This window comes from Apium graveolens, chromosome 10, assembly GCF_009905375.1.
Source record: "Apium graveolens cultivar Ventura chromosome 10, ASM990537v1, whole genome shotgun sequence".
NCBI lineage: Eukaryota > Viridiplantae > Streptophyta > Magnoliopsida > Apiales > Apiaceae > Apium > Apium graveolens.
Genome location: NC_133656.1, coordinates 197,886,553 through 197,906,390, shown reverse-complemented (window position 1 = coordinate 197,906,390; position 19,838 = coordinate 197,886,553). Strand labels below are relative to the sequence as shown.

The 19,838-nt window shown below is 35.9% G+C and overlaps 2 protein-coding genes and 1 pseudogene across 2 annotated transcripts; 1 reads left to right on the top strand and 2 right to left on the bottom strand.

The window, feature by feature from the left end:
* The first annotated feature begins 881 nt into the window (after positions 1 to 881).
* On the top strand, positions 882 to 1,478 carry LOC141691574 (secreted RxLR effector protein 161-like). Its single transcript, XM_074496313.1, has one exon. The coding sequence runs from the start codon at positions 882 to 884 to the stop codon at positions 1,476 to 1,478; it is 597 nt and encodes a 198-aa protein (XP_074352414.1).
* Positions 1,479 to 8,118: 6,640 nt separating this feature from the next.
* On the bottom strand, positions 8,119 to 9,469 carry LOC141689164 (uncharacterized). The gene is made up of 4 exons (XM_074493351.1): positions 9,327 to 9,469; positions 8,619 to 8,721; positions 8,393 to 8,459; positions 8,119 to 8,304 (listed from the first exon to the last, which is right to left on the bottom strand). The coding sequence occupies exons 1-4, from the start codon at positions 9,403 to 9,405 to the stop codon at positions 8,263 to 8,265; spliced, it is 291 nt and encodes a 96-aa protein (XP_074349452.1). The 5' UTR covers positions 9,406 to 9,469; the 3' UTR covers positions 8,119 to 8,262.
* A 4,604-nt stretch (positions 9,470 to 14,073) lies between these two features.
* Positions 14,074 to 18,082, bottom strand: LOC141691573 (mogroside IIIx synthase-like; annotated as a pseudogene).
* Positions 18,083 to 19,838: the final 1,756 nt, after the last annotated feature.

The following is a 19,838-nucleotide window of genomic DNA, read 5'->3' as shown; positions in this document are numbered from 1 at the left end:
GGGGAGCACCACGAAAGATGCAGAGTCTGGATAATATTTACGAAGCTACAAGTCCAATTGAAACATCATTTGATTATTCCTTATTTTGCTTAATGGTTGAATGTGCTCCAGTTACATTTGAGGAAGCTTCTGAAGAAAGTAAATGGAACAAAGCCATGGATGAAGAAATTGGCTCAATCAAGAAAAATGATACATGGGAGCTCACAGATCTTCCAGAAGGACACAAAGCAATTGGTGTCAAGTGGGTCTATAAAACCAAGACAAATCAAGATGGAGAAGTGGAGTAATACAAGGCGAGGTTGGTGGCTAAAGGCTACAAGCAGAGATATGGCATTGATTATGATGAGGTATTTGCTCTAGTTGCCAGAGTTGATACCATCAGACTTCTTACAGCAATTACTGCTAAAAATTAATGAAAGATTTTTCAAAAGGACGTGAAGTCGGCATTTCTAAATGGTTATCTCGAAGAAGAAGTCTACATCGAACAACCTCCCGGATATGTTCAAAAAGGTCGGGAAAATAAAGTCTACAGACTAAAGAAAGCCTTATATGGTTTGAAGCAAGCTCCGCGAGCATGGAATACAAGGGTTGATGAATATTTCAGAGAAATGGTTTCGTGAAGAGTCCATACGAGCATGCCCTCTATACGAAGACAAATTCAGGGGGAGATATTATGATCGTGTGCTTGTACGTGGATGACATGATCTTTACAGGAAACAACCCTGGTATGTTTGATGATTTTAAGAAAGTTATGACTAACGAATTTGAGATGACAGATATTGGTCAAATGTCATACTTTCTTGGAGTCGAGGTGAAGCAAAACAAAGACGGGATTTTTATGTCTCAAAAAAAATGCGAAGCAGATTTTAAAGAAGTTCAAAATGGAGGAATGCAAGCCAGTAAGCACAACAGCAGAACCGAGTATAAAGCTCAGAGTTGATTCAACAAGGGAGTCGGTAAATCCGACGTTGTTCAAAAGTTTGGTTGGAAGTCTGAGGTACCTCACTTTTACTCGTCCAAATATAATGTATGCAGTTGGATTGGTTAGTAGGTATATGGAAAAACCGAAACAAGATCACTTCATGGCAGCTAAAAGAATTTTGAGATACATTAAAGGTACACTTGATCATGGATTATTTTATTCTCATTCTCAAAATACAAAATTAGTTGGCTACTCAGACAGTGATTATGGTGGTGATTTGGATGACGGGAAAAGCAATTCAGGATATGCTTTTCATATCGGTTCAGGGATATTTTCATGGTCCTCAAAGAAGCAACAAACAGTTGCTCTCTCAACATGTGAGGCAGAATACATCGCAGCAGCAGCATGCGCATGTCAGGCTATGTGGCTAGACTACATATTAGGCGAGTTAAATCTTGTCAAGGAAGATCCAGTTATAACTTTTGTGGATAACAAATCCGCAATTTCACTTGCGAAAAATCCAATGTCACACAGCGGAACAAGCACATCAATATAAAATATCATTTTATTCGAGAACAGATGAACGAAAAAATTGTGGAGCTGGAGCACTGCAGGACATAAGAAAATTTAGCGGATATTTTCACCAAGCCGTTGAAGCCGGACGTGTTTGGAAAAATAAAAAACAAGCTCGGAATTTAAATTCGAGTTTGAGGGGGAGTGTTAGAATTTCAAACTCTCCACCACCTTAATAAATATTTACAGCTAGTTTTTAGTACATGTTGAATAAAAAGCACAGATTCTGAGGTCAAACATTAATGCATGCACCAGCTAACACTAGAAGTAAAAGATTAGTATTAAAAATATTAAGGCAACAGCTGTTGAGTTGTAAAAGATCAAGGTTGAATCCTAGAAAAATGGTAGGCTGCTCGTGTTATCTACAAGTGAAATACAGTAGTTGTGTATGAAAAGAAGACTAATTTGCATGTATTCAAGCCTATAAATATGGCGTTGCTGGTGTATTCCAAGTTACAACACATCAAGTGATGAGAAATAGCAGTGACAGTGAGAATTTTAGAGAGTTGAAGCTCCCTGAGAAAAAAAAGGTTGTAGCCTTGTGTGTAACCAAGAAAAGTTGTATCTTATTATTATTAATATATAAAAGTTTGTGTTTGGTTTATAATCAAAAATATAAATATTTGATGGAGCCCATTCACGTTTTCAACATAAACTACGTGTGTTTGCATGTTGTAATTAAGGCAGCAAGCAGGTTTCTATGCTGTTTTTTTCATTACTAACAGCTCCAAATGCCATATAAACAAGCACAAAACGTTTCTAGCTGGAAGCCTCAAAATCTATTCCTCAGAAGAGCATGTAATACGATAAGTTGTCATAAATGTAGTTCCTGAATATCATAACTCATAACCTTCAATTTAGTCGAGGATCAAATCCAGGCCCTTGCTAGGCATCATACATATGCCAGATATACACACTTGTTGTATTACCAATACAGACCTTAGAGATTTCTAATAATGGTAACTAGAGGAAGCCGTAAATACAACAGATAGAGAGGATATCATTTATATCCTTTTTAGGAGTATTCAGTTAAGTTACAATTGGTGAATAAGTTTATTCCATTAATCGACCACTAAAAAAATGAAATATAATTTATACTTTGCCTTGTAGCCTAGTGGATGTCCTCTCCTCTCAGTAATAAGAAGTTGATGGTTTGAGCCTCCTTGGAAAGAAGCAAATACCCACAACATATTGTTGTCCCAGTGTCAGTGATTAGTATAGTGAGTATGCTTACTGACTTTTTACAAAAGAGATAAACTAGGCATAACAATTACTAATTTAGGCACATATATATGAGGCAGAATAACCTTCTTACGTCTAAATATACGAGAAATGAGAGAAGTCAAGTGAAATGCATATTAGAGCAGAAGGCATAGAAGAGAGGACAAGTTTGATCACTATGTAGGGCTTACAACATAGGACGTAGAGAAGAAAAGCTTCTCGAATTAACATTGAGATATTTCAATTTGAGTGTGATTCTTTCCAAGCAGCAACAAACAACATTCGTCTTCCAGTTTCTTTCTCAAAGGGAAAAGAATAATTGCAAAGTAACCCGATGAAGAAGATAGCAAATCACAACTTAAAGAGTTCTAAAAGGTATGTGCATTTTACTGTACTTATTTACCTGTCCAATACCAGGGCGATAAGACATAATGATTGAAAGGAATGACTAGAAAACATGTCACAAAAATAAAAATGTAAAACTTAATCACTATGTTGGTGAAGCATGTGCAGAGGCCAACAGAGTTCCAACTTCAAGATGCTAAAAAAAGTAATAGTACAAAGGAAATACAGAACTTGAATCTGTGAAAAATGAAAAGTAATCCTCCTAAAGTGCTACGACTAATGACACCTTGACCGAAGCCTTTACAACTAAATATAACGTGCTTCCCTCTTTGTTCTTAATGCAAATTGACAGGTTTAATGAAATCAATGACACCTAGTACGGGAACACAAAGAAACAGGGCACCTTAAAGGGGAATAGAAGGTTGCTGGAGTAGCTCATTGTATTTAATTGCATATTATACATAGATATATTAGAGAGAAAGAGTATAATAGGAAAAGGAGGGGAGATCTACAACAGTTTTAGAGATTCCTGCATGCAGTTGGCTAGCAGAACACCCATCTCAATTTCTTATAAGGTGAAGCAATTTAAAAGACACAAGCTAATAATTAAGATAAAGATGGACGAAAGAATGTAATAACTCTTAATATATACAGATCTTGCCTGCATTGAACATTCGGGAAGATCCATCTCCTTCCCTCCAATATCCACTCTAGAAGTTACAGATGTTCTTTCTCAGAGGTCATAGATTCTGGTCGCCCTTGATATTTTCTTAGATTTCTGTTCCATTTTCTGACCAGACACATGCTGCATATGCGCAGAGACATATTCATTTCCCACCTGGATTGCCATACTCCCCTGGCCTTCTCATCTTTCTATATGAACAACTGAAAAAACAGCAGATCTGCGAGCATACTGAGTCAGCAGATCTGCCAGTCGCCTAAATGATTCAGTTGACTTATCTGACATTAATAAAGAAAAGTTGACTATCATCGATAAGTGTTGCATCGGAGATCCATCATCCAAGTGCAACTCATCTATAATCATTTGCATGGTCTTTAAATATGCATTACAAATGGTATACAAGGTACAAAAATGATTAAAAGAGAAATAAAACTATTGCCTACTCACTGGTAAGAAATAGTTAAAGACCGCCACTGGCTAATTGCTAAATCTAGTGATAGAGGATATTATCATACAAAATATGTACTTCAAGAATTTACCAGAGTCAAAGGCTGAGGTTGATAATTACTAATGTCATCATTCTGTAAACAGTTTTTTGTACTATCATCGAGAGATAAATAATGAATAGTACTTGTACACTGAACTTCAAAGGAAGCACCAACAGCTGCAAAAATCACCACACAAATAGATTAATGATATCCATGTTACATAGGGAGAGGAATACACTAATAAAATTATGCAGATAAACCTTGTTCTCATTGAAAGCGCATAAGTAGCACCATTTATGTACAATGCACACTCAACATAGATCTTCTCTATCTTGTCCTCTGCAGACTGCACCAGAGTTCTCATTCTCTGTTTATAGATTTGACACAAGCAAATAGGTTAATTGACACTAGGCCTACTCCAAACTTCACACAATTTAGAACTATAATACATGCTCCAGATGTTTCAACATTAAAATGCTCCAGGAAGTAACATAATGTAAAAACAACGACCTTCTTACCTCTGTCAAGATATTTTTAGTATGTTTCATCTGAGACTCTGAGTCAACTGCAGAAGAAAACGTGTAGCAACACTTATTCTGCATGCTAGTTTCAAAAAATCAGTCAATTCAATGATGAGAACAAAGGTATTCATCAGAAATAATTTAACATTATAAGTGAAAACAAAGATAGGATCAGAAACAAAACTGAATTAGATTAAAATGAGTTTGCCAACTTGTTTTTTTACTTATATGATTCCGCAAACAAGATGAACTTGAAGGATGAAAGATGAAAGCACTAAAGCAGTAACAACTGTTGGGCTTGCTGAGCAGGCCTAACTCCACATTAGTATGATATTGTCAGCTCTGGGCCGAGCCCTCACGGATTTGTTTTTGGGCACCTCCCAAAAGACTTCATACTAATTGGAGTTGTCTGACTGCTTATATTCTAGCAAATTGCACCTCCCACAAACGATGTGGGACAACTCCTAACAATCTCCCCCTTCACACATCGGGTCTGACACCTGTCGATTCTGCCTCCTTTAGTGTGACCAGGCTCCCCCTCGACCCATACTGAAAGTCCATATGGCTATCTGCTCCCCCTAGGCCCAAACTGGAAGGCCCGTCTGCCTTTTCCCCCATTCTAGGGCAAGCCCATCTGCCTCTTCCTAGGTCACTTCTGGAGCCCATCTGAGATTGTTATGGACCGTTTATAACCTGAAGCTCTGATACCACTTGTTGGGCTTGCTGAGCAGGCCTAACTCCACATTAGTATGATATTGTCCGCTCTGGGCCGAGCCCTCACGGATTTGTTTTTGGGCACCTCCCAAAAGGCCTCATACTAATTGGAGTTGTCTGACTGCTTATATTCTAGCAAACTGCCCCTCACACAAACGATGTGGGACAACTCCTAACAATTGTTGTTGAGTATACAACAACGAAAGCAAAACCCAAAGCGAATAAACAAGAACAAGAAAATAAACGACAATCACACAAGACAAAGATTTACGTGGTTCAGAAATTCCTACTCCACAAGCCGCACTAATTTTGTATTGCTCCCTCACAATTTGTTGTGTTATGATTTTACAATTACATGAGTATTTATAAGAGAAAAAACTAGGCCTAAATCAAAATTACAGTCCAAATCTGAAAAGTAGACTAATCCATAAACTAATCTGAATCTGAATAGTCTATTTTCATGGGCTTAATTAATAGACTCCACAAAACCCAACAATCTCCCACTTGGAGTCTGGCCAATCTTCACTTCACTCTTGTAAGTCTAGTAAAATCAATTTTTCAATCAATAACTCTAACTAGTGCAGTGCCTTCTCATCAATCAATTCTGAAGGCCAGTTGAAGCTACACAAAGCTTCAACTTTTCATTCGTAACCACCTTAGTCAACATATCTGCAGGATTCTTTGAACCAAGGATTTTCTTCAAGGACAAAGTACCATTGCTTATCAACTCTCTTGTAAAGTGATATGTCAGCTGAATATGCTTCGTCCTAGCATGAAACACGGGATTATTCGCAAGATGAATAGCACTCTGACTGTCGCTATACAAAGCATTGTCCGCCTGTTTCTTTCCCAACTCCTCAAGAAAATTTTTCAACCAAATCATCTCCTTACTAGCTTCAGAGATAACCATATATTCTGCTTCTGTGGTTGAAAGAGCAACACTCTTTTGAAGTCGAGACATCCAACTAACTGCGGTGCCACCCAAAGTGAAAATATAACCCGTTGTACTTTTTCTTGTGTCCAAACATCCACCCAAATCTGCATCAGAGAACCCTTCCAAGATAACATCTTTCTTACTGAAACATAGTGCAACCTTGGATGTGCCTTTCAAGTAGCGTAACAACCACTTGACTGCTTCCCAATGCTCTCTTCCTGGATTAGACATAAATCTGCTAACAACTCCCACTGCATAAGCAATGTCTGGCCTTGTACACACCATAGCATACATTAAACTGCCAACTGCAGATGCATAAGGAACTTTAGCCATATCTTTCTTGCCTTTATCCGTTTTAGGTGATTGCTTCTTTGTGAGATTAAAGTGACTCGCCAACGGTGTACTTCTGGTCTTTGCATCCTGGACACTGAATTTATGTAACAATTTCTCAACATACTTCTCTTGAGATAATTTTAAAGTACCTTCAGTTCTATCCCTTATGATGCTCATACCAAGTATTTGTTTTGCTGCACCCATATCCTTCATCTCAAACTCCTCAGACATCTGTCTCTTTAACCTGTTGATTTCCCTCATATTTGATCCTGTTATCAACATGTCATCAACATACAACAACAATATGATATAAGATGAATCAAACTGTTTAAAGTAATAACAATGATCCATAACACTCCTCGTGTACCCATTCTTCATCATAAAGCTGTCAAACTTCAAGTACCATTGTCTCGGTGCTTGCTTTAAACCATACAAGCTTTTTATAAGCTTGCAAACAAGGTTTTCTTTCCCAGCTACCTGAAATCCCTCTGGCTGAACCATGTAGATGTCTTCCTCAAGATCACCATGTAAGAACGCAGTCTAACATCTAGTTGCTCTGGATGTAACTCCTCTGCAGCCACAATACTTAGCATAATTCTAACTGTAGTCATCTTAACAACGGGAGAAAATATATCGGTATAGTCAATACCCTTTTTCTGTTGATAACCCTTGACTACTAACCTTGCCTTGTATCTCTTGCTGCCATCGCTCCCACTCGCCTGAAAACCTAGGCTCTTGATACCAGTTGTTGAGTATACAACAATGAAAGCAAAACCCAAAGCGAATAAACAAGAACAAGAAAATAAACGACAATCACACAAGACAAAGATTTACCTGGTTCGGAAATTTCTACTCCACAAGCCGCACTAATTTTGTATTGATCTCTCACAATTTGTTATGTTATGATTTTACAATTACATGAGTATTTATAAGAGAAGAAACTAGGCCTAAATCAAAATTACAGTCCAAATCTGAAAAGTAGACTAATCCATAAACTAATCTGAATCTGAATAGTCTATTTTCATGGGCTTAATTAATAGACTCCACACAACCCAACAACAACAAACAAAATTTTTACTAGCGACAATCACTATATAATATCTTACTTCAGGTTGCACAGACGTGTCAACAGTCAATACTGGGAACAATTACGACTAACTGATCATGCATTAATCAAGCTAACGTGCATTAATCAAGCTTACAATGCACAAACCAATTATTTTCTCTATATGTCACTACAATCAATCACAAGTAATTCAACAGCATCAAAATCTCAAGTATTCAATTAAAACATGGAACCAGTAAGACACAACCATCAATCAAAATCACAAGCCAACCAAAAGGATAAAATCTGAAATAACAATCATTAACAAGCACCACGTAACTAATAGCCAAGGTCGAAACCACTGTCAATTAACTTCGTTTCTACAAGCACAATTATCTGATTGATTTATTACAACCATAAACTTGACAATCCTAAAGTTCTAGTTCTAGATAACTAGATAATAAACACGAAAATCAGAATCTTGTTAGCCCGAACCCTTGGAATCCAGAACAGACTTTGGCCTCAACTGCATTGTAAAAAACACAAACTAAAAATCAGTAAGTGCCTGAAATTCATTCCAAAATCTGTTCAATTATGCGAAAAATTATCTATACCTCATTGCTGTGCCCGCATTTCTTCTTGCGGCAATTCTTTGCACGCACATCCAAACGCGCATAGCATCTGTTCATTTACGGTTCTTTAATTATAAATCCGTAATTAAAAGCTTAATTGATAAACAACGTTTCCAATAACTAATCAACATATACAGCAATTCTTTAAAACAACAGTAAAAAAACTCGAAACAGTTTAAATAATTTTACTAATGTAGGAGCTACTTACTTTCTGCAAATCATCCGATTCTGGTTGTGTTTCTGAGCGAGAACGACTAGATTAGGGTCAATCTTGGGTGGGCCTCCTTTCCCTCCCCTTAGTCTCAGAACATCTGCACAATAACATGAACATTAATTATTTCACTACGTGACATAAACGCAGAGAATTAGAGAGGGAGAGAGAGGGACAGAGAGAGGGAGAGAGAGGGAGGGAGGGAGACAGAGAGAGTGAGAGAGAGGGAGGGAGAGAGAGTCAGACAGAGAGAGGGAGAGAGAGAGAGACCGAGAGAGTGAGAGAGAGGGAGGGAGAGAGAGACAGAGAGAGAGAGGCAGAAAAACACAAGAAAAATAAACAGTACGGACAGAAAGTCGGTTAACTAGCATAAAATCAAATCAAAACAAGCAAAAGGAACAGTACGAACAGAAACTCGCCTAACTCCGTACAAATATCAAATCAAAACAAGCAAAAAAACAATAAGAACAGAAACTCGCTTAACTCAGTCTACATATTAAATCAAACACGACTCAACTCGGTAATATATATTGCATATATACTTTACCGCTACTTCGTCCTCAAGCAAACAAATAAAAACAACAAAACTCGTCGGACGACTCACTAGTCCACACTAAATACAACATTACAACGAGTAAGACTCAGTAAACTAAGCGATTAAACATAAAAACCTGTACGACACAGTAACGATTCTATTCAACTCACCGGAAGTCTCCTCAACAAATAGCTTGTGCGCGAACTCAGCCGAGTCGGACGAGTCAACCAGTGAAATGTTAGTGCTCATTTTTTCTCTTGTGTGTGTAAATGTGTGTGATTGTGTGTAGTGTGTGTGTGTGAAATGAGGTGAGGTGGTGCAAGTATATAGTACTGTTAGTGTATGTATTGATCAGGTTTGTGTGTATAGATGCATTATTTCACTTGTGCTTGGGCAACACGAATTAAGGTAAAAACAATTTACTTTCTTTTAATTAGTGGGTAAAAATAAAATGATAAATTTAAGTTTTAATATTAACAAATTTATTAGTGGCTGGGCTTAATGTTTCCTAATTGATTAATTCAAATTCAAATTTCATTTTTTTGTCAAAAATTAAATTTAAATTTTATTAATATATGTTATTATCTCTATTAATTACAATTGCAGAGGAGATAAATTACAAATCCTATTGGTTTTCTAGTAACTTCATAAAGTAATAGATAATTAATTTTCTAGTACTGTATAAGCACTAAAGATTTGTGGTTTTGAACCAATATCATGATTATAAAACTTTAGGGTGATTTTTTAAAAATCGTTGTTATCGATAAATCAGATAAAAAAATATTTGATTCATTAAATAAATTATTGATATTCAACATTAATTTCAATATTTAAAATTTGTAGCCCTAATAGATATGAGTATTTTTGATGTAATACAAGTAAATTATAAAAATTGGATCATAATTAGCAACAGACTCAGTAGTAGAAAATTGTTTGTTTGTATTTACCGTCAAACTCAAGTTTATGGGGGGAAACATAAACTTTTAAAAATAGACGGTCCAAGTATATGAAACATACACAATCACACTATAAGATTATTATAACATCTTTCCGTGAATAAATTTAACGTTAAAAATTATCTTCATAAAAGAGATCACATTATCTTTCCCCACTTACTATATTTGTCGTTGCTATAAAAACAGCCGGACATCACAATCGAAACAATCAATTGCAAATAAATGGTCTTGATTCCTATACTAAACTTGGAAATGTTTATAGAGGGGTGCCTATATATAGGGTTGCAGCTTCATATCAACACGCAGCTGCGCTTATATTTAATAGCTTTTGACCCAAAATCAAATTCTTGGCTTGTTTAAAAAGGCGTGGAAATAACTTGGCAAAAAAAGCCAGGGAATAAAGTTCTAAGAGCAAGGCATGGTGGTGAAAGTTGAAAATTGTAATTAACCGATTAAAATACTTTCTCAAAATTAAATTAAATAATTAATCAAAATCAAAATAATGTTAGATATTATTCTAAAAATATTCTTCAGTTGATGTATTTGAATTTTAATTTGATTTTAATTTATAAACGCATATATATGTATGCAGATTCACATATTGTTATGAGTAATATTATCATTCATATATTGGAAAACAATTTTGAAGGAAAAAGTTTTGGAGTCTATGCCTTTTGCTATAAATACCGATATTTTCCAAATTTTATGATGATAATTTTGGAAGATAAGAGAAAAGACTCTGACATCCTTGCATTGCAAGTTTCAAATCAAACATAAATTGGTATCCCATTCGGTATAAATATAAATCAAACAATAAGAAAAGATAAATACTCTTTTAATCCCATTGAATTGTATAGTTTAGTTTGAACAGAAGCTTATTTAATAGAAAGAGTGAGTGAGAAGAAAGGAGTAAGTAGAGTTCTATTTAATTTTATATTATAAAATTTTACAATTTTTGATAAGTTTAATGAATGAAATATCATGAAAAAAAAATTTATAAAAATAAATAAAACGGACGAGATAATTAAATAGAAAACGTATTTTATATATAACGAGCATCAACATTATGTACCAGTCACATCAACATTATGTACCAGTCACATTCAAATAAGGGTACATGTGCAACCTCGGGAAGCAGAAGCTTTAGGATTGAAGGAAGCATTAGCATGGGCAAAGTCCTTGGGATTAAAGAAGTGCATATTCGAAACAGACTCGAAGTTGCTGGCAGATGCTTGTAAGGGAGAGCAGGGACGTTCATATTTTCACACGATCGTCTTAGATTGTATTCAGTTTTTTAAGCATTTTGATGAAATGCTAGTGCAATTTGTGCATAGGTCTGCGAATGAAGTAGCTCATACATTGGCTAGAGCGACTCATTCTATGTCAGACTCCCAGGAGTGGGTGGATGTTGCTCCGGGAATTATCTATGATGTATTGATTAATGATTTGATTTTATGAAAGCAAGTACGTTTATTTCAAAAAAAAAATACATGGGTTGCCCCTAGCTATGATCTTTTTTAGGCCTACATTAGTAGTAACTAGTAACTCCTATAATTAAGTAAAACCTAGCATATAATAATTTATTAATCCTCCAATTCTAGTAATAATCCCAAACAGGATAGATTCAGCAATTGCTTCCAAAACTGGGTGAACCAGTTGGGTCGACCCATGAACTTGAATATTTCCCTGTAGAGCTGTTCGCGAACCGAGCTCCAGCTCGGCTCGTTAAGGGCTCGGTTCGTTAAGGGCTCGAGCTCGAACTTGAACACAAAAATGTGTTCGTTAAGAAAACGAGCTCGAGAGGAGCTTTTGGTATGTTCGGCTCGAATTCGGCTCGGCTCGGCTCGAAAAAAATTAAAAAAAATAAATTATTTTTTATATATTTAATTATTATGAATTTTATTCAGATTTTTTATAAATATTTTTAAATTATTGAATTATATGAATGTCTAACTATATTTTGAAAAAATTCAGATATTAAAATTAAATTTTTTAATTTGATATTTTAATAATTAACAAGTGATTTAACTACTACTTGTAGCTAGTATTTATTTCCTGATTGGTGTTTCGATTTTTTAAATATTTATGAATGATCCAACCGTACGGATGTTAATATCTATATATTTTAGTGACATGATAAAAATTTTAGAAAAAAATAAATTTATTTTGTTTGTTATTTTGACAATCAACCAATTGTTTGAACACTACTTGTAATTAGTGTTTAGTCTCATATTAATGTTTCAATTTTTTTAAAAATATTTATTAATGATCTAACCGTACAGATGTTAATATCTATATATTTTAGTGACATGATAAAAATTTTAGAAAAAAATAAATTTATTTTGTTTGTTATTTTGACAATCAACCTATTATTTGAATACTTCTCATAAATAGTGTTTAGTCTCATATTAATATTTCAATTTTTTTAAAAATATTTATGAATGATACAACCATACGAATGTTAATACCTATATATTTTAGTGACATGATAAAAATTTTAGAAAAAAAATAATTTTATTTTGTTTGTTATTTTGACAATCAACCAATTGTTTGAACACTACTTGTAACTAGTGTTTAGTCTCATATTAATATTTCAATTTTAAAAAAAAATATTTATGAATGATCCAGCCATACGGATGTTAATATCTATATATTTTAGTGACATGATAAAAATTTTAGAAAAAAATAAATTTATTTTGTTTGTTATTTTGACAATCAACCAATTGTTTGAACATTACTTGTAACTAGTGTTTAGTCTCGTATTAATGTTTCAATTTTTAAAAAAATATTTGTAAATGATCCAACCGTACGGATGTTAAGATCTATATATTTTAGTGACATGACAAAATTTTTAGAAAAAAATAAATGTATTTGATTTATTATTTTAACATTCAACCGGTGTTTTGACATGTACTTATAACTAGTGTTTAGTCTCGTATTAATGTTTTGATTTTTTTAAAAATATTTATAGATGATCCAACCGTACGGATGTTAATATCTATATATTTTAGTGTCATGATAAAAATTTTAGAAAAAAATAAATTTATTTTGTTTGTTATTTTGACAATCAACCAATTGTTTGGACAGTACTTGTAACTAGTGTTTAGTCTCATATTAATGTTTCAATTTTTAAAACAATATTTAAGATTGATCCAACCGTACGGATGTTAATATCTATATATTTCAGTGACGTGAAATTTTTTTTAGAAAAAGATAAATATATATGATTTGTTATTTTAACAATCAACCGGTGTTTTGACATATACTTGTAACTATTGTTTAGTCTCGTATTCATGTTTTGATTTTTTAAAAAATATTTATAGATGATCCAACCGTACGAATGCTAAAATCTATATATTTTAGTGATATGACAAAAAATTTAGAAAAAAATAAATGTATTTGATTTTTTATTTTAACAGTCAACCGGTGTTTTGACCTGTACTTGTAACTAGTGTTTAGTATCATATTAATGTTTCGGTTTTTTTAAAAATATTTATGAATGATCCAACCGTAGGGATGTTAAGATCAATATATTTTAGTGATATGACAAAATTTTTAGAAAAAAATAAAAGTATTTGGTTCGTTATTTTAACAGTCAACCGGTGTTTTGACCAGATTTTTTTAATTCAGCTCGGCTGGGCTCGGTTTTGTTCGATAAAAACTCGTGTTCGGCTCGTTCGTTAACGTGCTCGAGCTCGAACATGAGTTTTTGTTCGTTAAGAAAGCTCGGCTCGGCTCGGCTCGTCAAAAAAAAAATGAAAACTCGACTCGGTTCGATCAAAACTCGGCTCGGCTCGATTCGTGAACAGCTCTGGATCCATGCATCTCGGTTTCGGTTTTACTGCTTGTTTCTTTTGGACACAGAGCTTCTTCAATTCTTTTAACAACTTGATCAATTTCTTTATCCTTTTTCATCTTTATTTGATAGCTCAATTCACTTACTTTTTCCCTTACAAACTCATCATTTAATTAGCAATCTTCGAATCACACTTGCAATCTGCTTAGGATGCAGCTGTCTTGCATTGATGGGCTGATCAATATGCATTGGCATTGCAATGATTGGCACACCAAACTTCATGCTTTCAATCACAGAGTTCCAGCAACAATGACTAACAAAACCACATGTGTTCGCGTGTCCTAAAATCTTTTTGTTTGCGGAACCCAACCCTCCACAACCATTCCCCTGTCATAAAATCCGAGTTTTTACAGTTTATCTTCAAGACTAATTTTCTCTCCAAGCGGAAACCTCATGACCCATATGAAATTGACATTACTCTGCAACAAGCCCTCTGCAATTGCTTCAAAATCCTCGTTCGAGAGAAAGTACTCACTCCCGAATGAAACAAACACAGTACACGCCTTCTCCTTCATGTCAAGCCATTTTATAGTCTCTGAATTCTCATCTGTCATCTTTAACATTGTTAGTAGGTTCTTGAACCAAAGGCCCAACAGGAACTATTTTTTTCCCACACAAACTCGACAAATACTTGTTGTACTTTTCATCAATCTCATTAAACCCCTTAATCAAAACCACCTCAGTAGATTTCTCAATGCAATCAATAACCAGATTCGACCGATATCTCTTATGATCATCTACAGATTTTCTCAACTCCGCGATATTAGCAGTCTCATAATCTCGATAATAAATCTGCGAGTAAGGGAACTCAACATCCGGCTTCTTGTATGCATGAAACAAAACTGCAGTTTGTGTCGCGCTGCTAGTTATAAACTGAACAGCAGGAATATCAAGCTTGAAAGCGGCCTGGGGTGCCCACGGCTGAAGAAAATCATAAACAAGCAAATCAGGTTTATATTTTGCGAGAATATCAGAAAAGTCATGTTTTGACATGTCAAAGGCGTTTTCCAGAGTAGGCATGAGGTTTGATGGAAGTCCAATAGTGAAATGGTAACAAGGAGGGAGATCTGGTAAATTTACGAGTAGTTCAATCAGTTGAATCGAACTGTCCTCGAAACCAACCTTGTTTTCGATGGATTTTAAGGTTAACTGGTGTGGAACAAAGATATACTGTGAAATTTCTTTGGCTAAGTTTGTTTGCGAGCTCTAAGTATGGTGATATGTGCCCGTGGCCTAGCCATGTTGGGTCTTATTTTCTATTTTGTTCTACTTAGTTTTGTTTGGTGTTTGAATAAACAAAGTGTAAGTTGCAGTATCAGACTTGATCTGATGTAGTTGCTATTTAGTAGGAGTCCAGTTAAGCGTGTGTGGAGAAAAACCAGGTGAACATCCCTGGTCTTTAGGTTTTTTGTGAGTGTCAGTTATCTTATCTTATCTTATCTGTAAGTCCTGTATTATTCTCATAATTTAATATGAGTCCCAGTTATATTTCATTTCATTCAGAAAACTATCAGCCTAATTCTTTGAATGCTAGTTTAATCCTTACATCTGGTATCAGAGCTTTCTTCCACCTAGTAAGCACTCTATCAACAAGAATGGCGACGGAATCAAGTAAGAGCAAGGAAGGACAAATCGGCTTAAGCTATCATATGCTGACGAAGACTAACTATACTGCATGGGCTATGAAAATGAGAGTTTATATGCAAGCATACGACGTGTGTGACGCAGTAACCCAAAGATCCAAAGGCCAACGTGGATGATAAGATGGATAAACGAGTTTTGGCCATAATCTATCAAGGTATCCCAGAAGACCTATTGTTGACACTTGCAGAGCGAAGAACAGCTAAAGATGCTTGGGGAGCGATAAATACACTATCATTGGGTGCAGAGAAGATTAAGATGGCTAAGGCTCAAATTCTTAAAGCTGAGTTTGAGTCCTTAAGCATGAAGGATTCGGAGAATTTAGACGAAATCTACATGAAATTAAATGGCCTGGTTGCAAACATTTGGGCACTTGGAGAGACAATTGGAGAGGAGTATGTTGTGAAAAAACTGCTAAGGGCGGTTCCAACCAAGTTTCTACAAATTGCTTCATCCATTGAGCAATTTGGAGATCTGGGAACGATGTCTGTTGAGGAAGTAATTGGCTCTCTAAAGGCACATGAGGAACGGATATCTGGACAGGAAAACAGCAAAGAAGAACAACAACTCTTATTAACGGAGGATGAATGGTCAAAACGTGAAAATAATAGTGGAAAACTCTTGCTTACACGCGAAGAGTGGCTGAAGAAATCAAACCGATGAGGGTCACAGTTTGAAAACGAATATCATCATGGAAGAGATAATCAAGGTGGGCGTGACAGAGTTGACAGGAGCAAAATCAAATGTTTAAATTGTGGAGCTTATGGACATTTTGCGGCCGAATGCAGAAAACCAAGAGGGAACAGACTGCAACGAGGAGAAGCTAACCTCACACAAACAAATGACGATGAACCTGCACTTCTGATGGTTATGAATGAAGTTTGTGAAGATGAAGTAATTTTTTTGACTGAAGGTGTGACTCTAACACAAAGGAGACAGAGGAGAATACTTGGTACCTAGACAATGGGGCTAGTAACCACATGACGGAGCACCATGATAAATTTCAAAATTTGGACAAATCGGTGAGCGGACAGGTAAAATTTGGTGACGGTTCTCTAGTCAAAATTGAAAGGAAGGGTTCGATCAGGATTGCTTGTAAAAATGGTGAAATCAGAGTATTACATGGAGTGTACTATATTCCTACATTGTGAAGTAACACTATCAGCTTAGGCTAGCTTTCTGAAGAAGGGAATCGAGTGGTACTTAACGGGGATAGTTTGTGGGTTTATGACAGTTGTGGGCGTCTTCTTATGCATGTAAAACGTTCTGTCAATCGTCTCTACAAAATTCAGATTGAAGAAACAAAAGAAGCTTGTCTACTGACAAAGGCGGAGGAAGAAGCATGGCTATGGCATTCACGCCTTGGGCATGTTAATATCAAAGCAATGCATCTGATGTCGAAAAATTAAATGGTGTGTGGACTTCCCTCAATCAATCAGCCGAGAGAAATCTGCAGTGGGTGCCTTATGTCTAAACAATCTCGTAAGCCTTTCCCTTCTCACCCAACTTTTTATTGCTAAGCATGCATTACAACTTATACATGGGGATCTTTGTGGGCCTATTTCGCCACCTACTCCAGCTGGTAATAAATATTTCATGTAGTTGATGATTACAGTCGTAAAATGTGGGTCTTTATGCTCAAACGAAAAATGAGACACTGATTTCTTTTAAGAAGTTTAAATTACAAGTTGAGAACAGAAACCAGAAAATCCAGGTGTTTCGCACTGACCGTGGAGAAGAATTTTGCTCCAGAAACTTTGAATCTTTCTGTAAAGAAACAGGCATATCAAGAAATTATACCGCGCCCTACAGACCACAGCAAAATGGTGTTATAGAGCGCCGTAATCGAACAGTGATGGCCATGGCTAGAAGTCTTTTAAAAGAAAGGAAAGTACCTACAAAGTTCTGGGGAGAAGCTGTCAGGCACGCAGTTCATATCTTGAATAAACTTCCTACTCGAACACTTTCAAACATCACTCTACATGAGGCTTGGTATGGTCAAAAACCAAATGTTAACCATTTGAAAGTGTTTGGTTGCATTTCTTACATGAAGATCCCAACTAATTTCACACACAAGCTTGATGATCAGAGTAAATTGTTGGTTCATTTTGGAAGAGAACCGGGAACCAAGACATATCGATTATTTGATCCAGACACAGGGCGTATACATATAAGCAGGGATGTCATTTTTAATAAATCAAAAGGATGGACTTGGCAGAAATCAGATGATAGTAGTTGTACACAAGCAACGAGACAGTTTACTCTCGAAAATTATGTACCAGATACACAAGAGGATCCTGAGCTCGACAATGAGTCGTCTCCAATGACACCAATCACAACTGTGTTTTCTTCACAGACACCTGAAACCGAAGACAGTACCAGCTCTAGACCTGAAACTCAAGCAAGTGCCAACTCCAGTGTTTTCAGTAGTGGTGTTTTCAGTAGTGACAGTGAGCCACAACGCTACAGACATCTTACAGATATTTACAACACCACTGAAAAAGTAGAGATCTAAGACGAACTACTCTTGTCAGGAGTAGATGAGCCAGGAAATTTCGAGCAAGCTGTCAAAGAAGAAGCCTGGAGAGTTGCAATGAATATGGAAATTGATACTATTGAGAAAAATAACACATGGCAGCTCACTGAGTTATCAAAAGGACACAAAGCAATTGATCTAAAATGGGTGTTCAAACTAAAAAAGGACACAAACGGGGAGGTGATCAAACATAAAGCACGTCTGGTGGCAAATGGCTAAGTGCAAAAACATAATATAGATTACGACGAGGTCTTTGCACCTGTAACCAGATTGGAGACGGTTCGTCTGTTATTAGCACTCGCTGCCAAAAATGAATGGGAGGTCCATCATCTTGATGTTAAGTCTGCTTTTTTGAATGGTGTTCTCCAGGAAGAAGTTTATGTATCACAACCTAAGGGCTACGTACGAAAGGGTCAAGAACATAAAGTTTATAAGTTGTTAAAGGCCTTATATGGGTTGCGTCAAGCACCCCGTGCATGGTACTCTCAGCTAAACAAGTGCTTATTTAACTTGGGTTTTGTTAAGTGTCATTTTGAGCATGCTGTCTACATTCGAAGAATCGGCCATGAGTCATTACTTGTGGGCGTTTATGTTGATGATTTGATAATCACTGGAACTAGTCTTGCAAGTATTGTCAAATTCAAAGGGGAGATGAGTAGTGAATTTGACATGACTGATCTTGGAAAGTTATCATATTATTTGGGTTTGGAGGTTGATCAAGGGAAGGATTTCATCAGTATAAAACAAACTACATATGCTAAGAAGGTGCTCAAGAAGGCAGGAATGAGCGAGTGTAATGCAGTGAAATATCCTATAGAGCCAAAGCTACATATTGATGCAGATATAATTGGTGAGCCAGTTAACTCGACTTATTACAAGAGTTTTGTTGGAGGTTTACGATATCTGGTTTATACACGTCCTGACTTAGCATATGCGGTGGGAATAGTTAGTCGGTATATGTGGAATCCTACTGTGCTGCATTTAAATTCTATAAAGAGGATATGTCGTTATGTGAAAGGTACATTACATTATGGTTTGACATATACCAAAGGGCGTGGCAATTATCTTTTGTTTGGGTTTTCTGACAGTGACTTGGCTGGGAGTGTAGAAGACAGAAAGAGTAAAGGTGGGGTGATTTTCTATCTCGATAAAAGTTTGATTTCTTGGATTTCACAAAAACAGCGATGTGTTGCACTCTCGTCGTGTGAAGCTGAGTTTATGGCGGCTACGACTGCAGCTTGTCAATGCATATGGCTTCAAAGGGTTCTTAGTTATATCACTGACATTAAACCAGGTCCGGTTGTCTTGTATATTGATAATAGGTCTGTTATCGATTTAGCAAAGAACCCGGTATTCCATGGAAGAAGCAAGCACATTGATGTGCGCTACCACTTCATTCGAGATTGTGTTGAGCATGGGTTAATCGTGATCAAACATGTCAGTACAAGTGAACAACGTGCTGATATACTGACTAAAGCTCTGTCTGCAGCCAAGTTTGAAAAGATGAGAAGTTTGCTCGGAGTTAAGAACCTGGAACGCGTTTAGATTAAAGGGGAGCATGTTGGGTCTTATTCTAAACATGCCTTATTTTCTATTTTGTTCTACTTAGTTTTGTTTGGTGTTTGAATAAACAAAGTGTACGTTGTAGTATCAGACTTGGTCTGATGTAGTTGTTATTTAGTAGGAGTCCAGT

Excerpts from the sequence above, each read along its gene's own strand:
- LOC141689164 (XM_074493351.1), bottom strand. The coding sequence starts at position 9,405 with ATGAGCACTAACATTTCACTGGTTGACTCGTCCGACTCGGCTGAGTTC. Across the intron at positions 8,460-8,618 it reads AATCGGATGATTTGCAGAAA|ATGCTATGCGCGTTTGGATG; the intron begins GTAAGTAGCTCC and ends GTAAATGAACAG. Across the intron at positions 8,305-8,392 it reads AATGCGGGCACAGCAATGAG|TTGAGGCCAAAGTCTGTTCT; the intron begins GTATAGATAATT and ends TTTACAATGCAG.
- LOC141691574 (XM_074496313.1), top strand. The coding sequence starts at position 882 with ATGGAGGAATGCAAGCCAGTAAGCACAACAGCAGAACCGAGTATAAAG.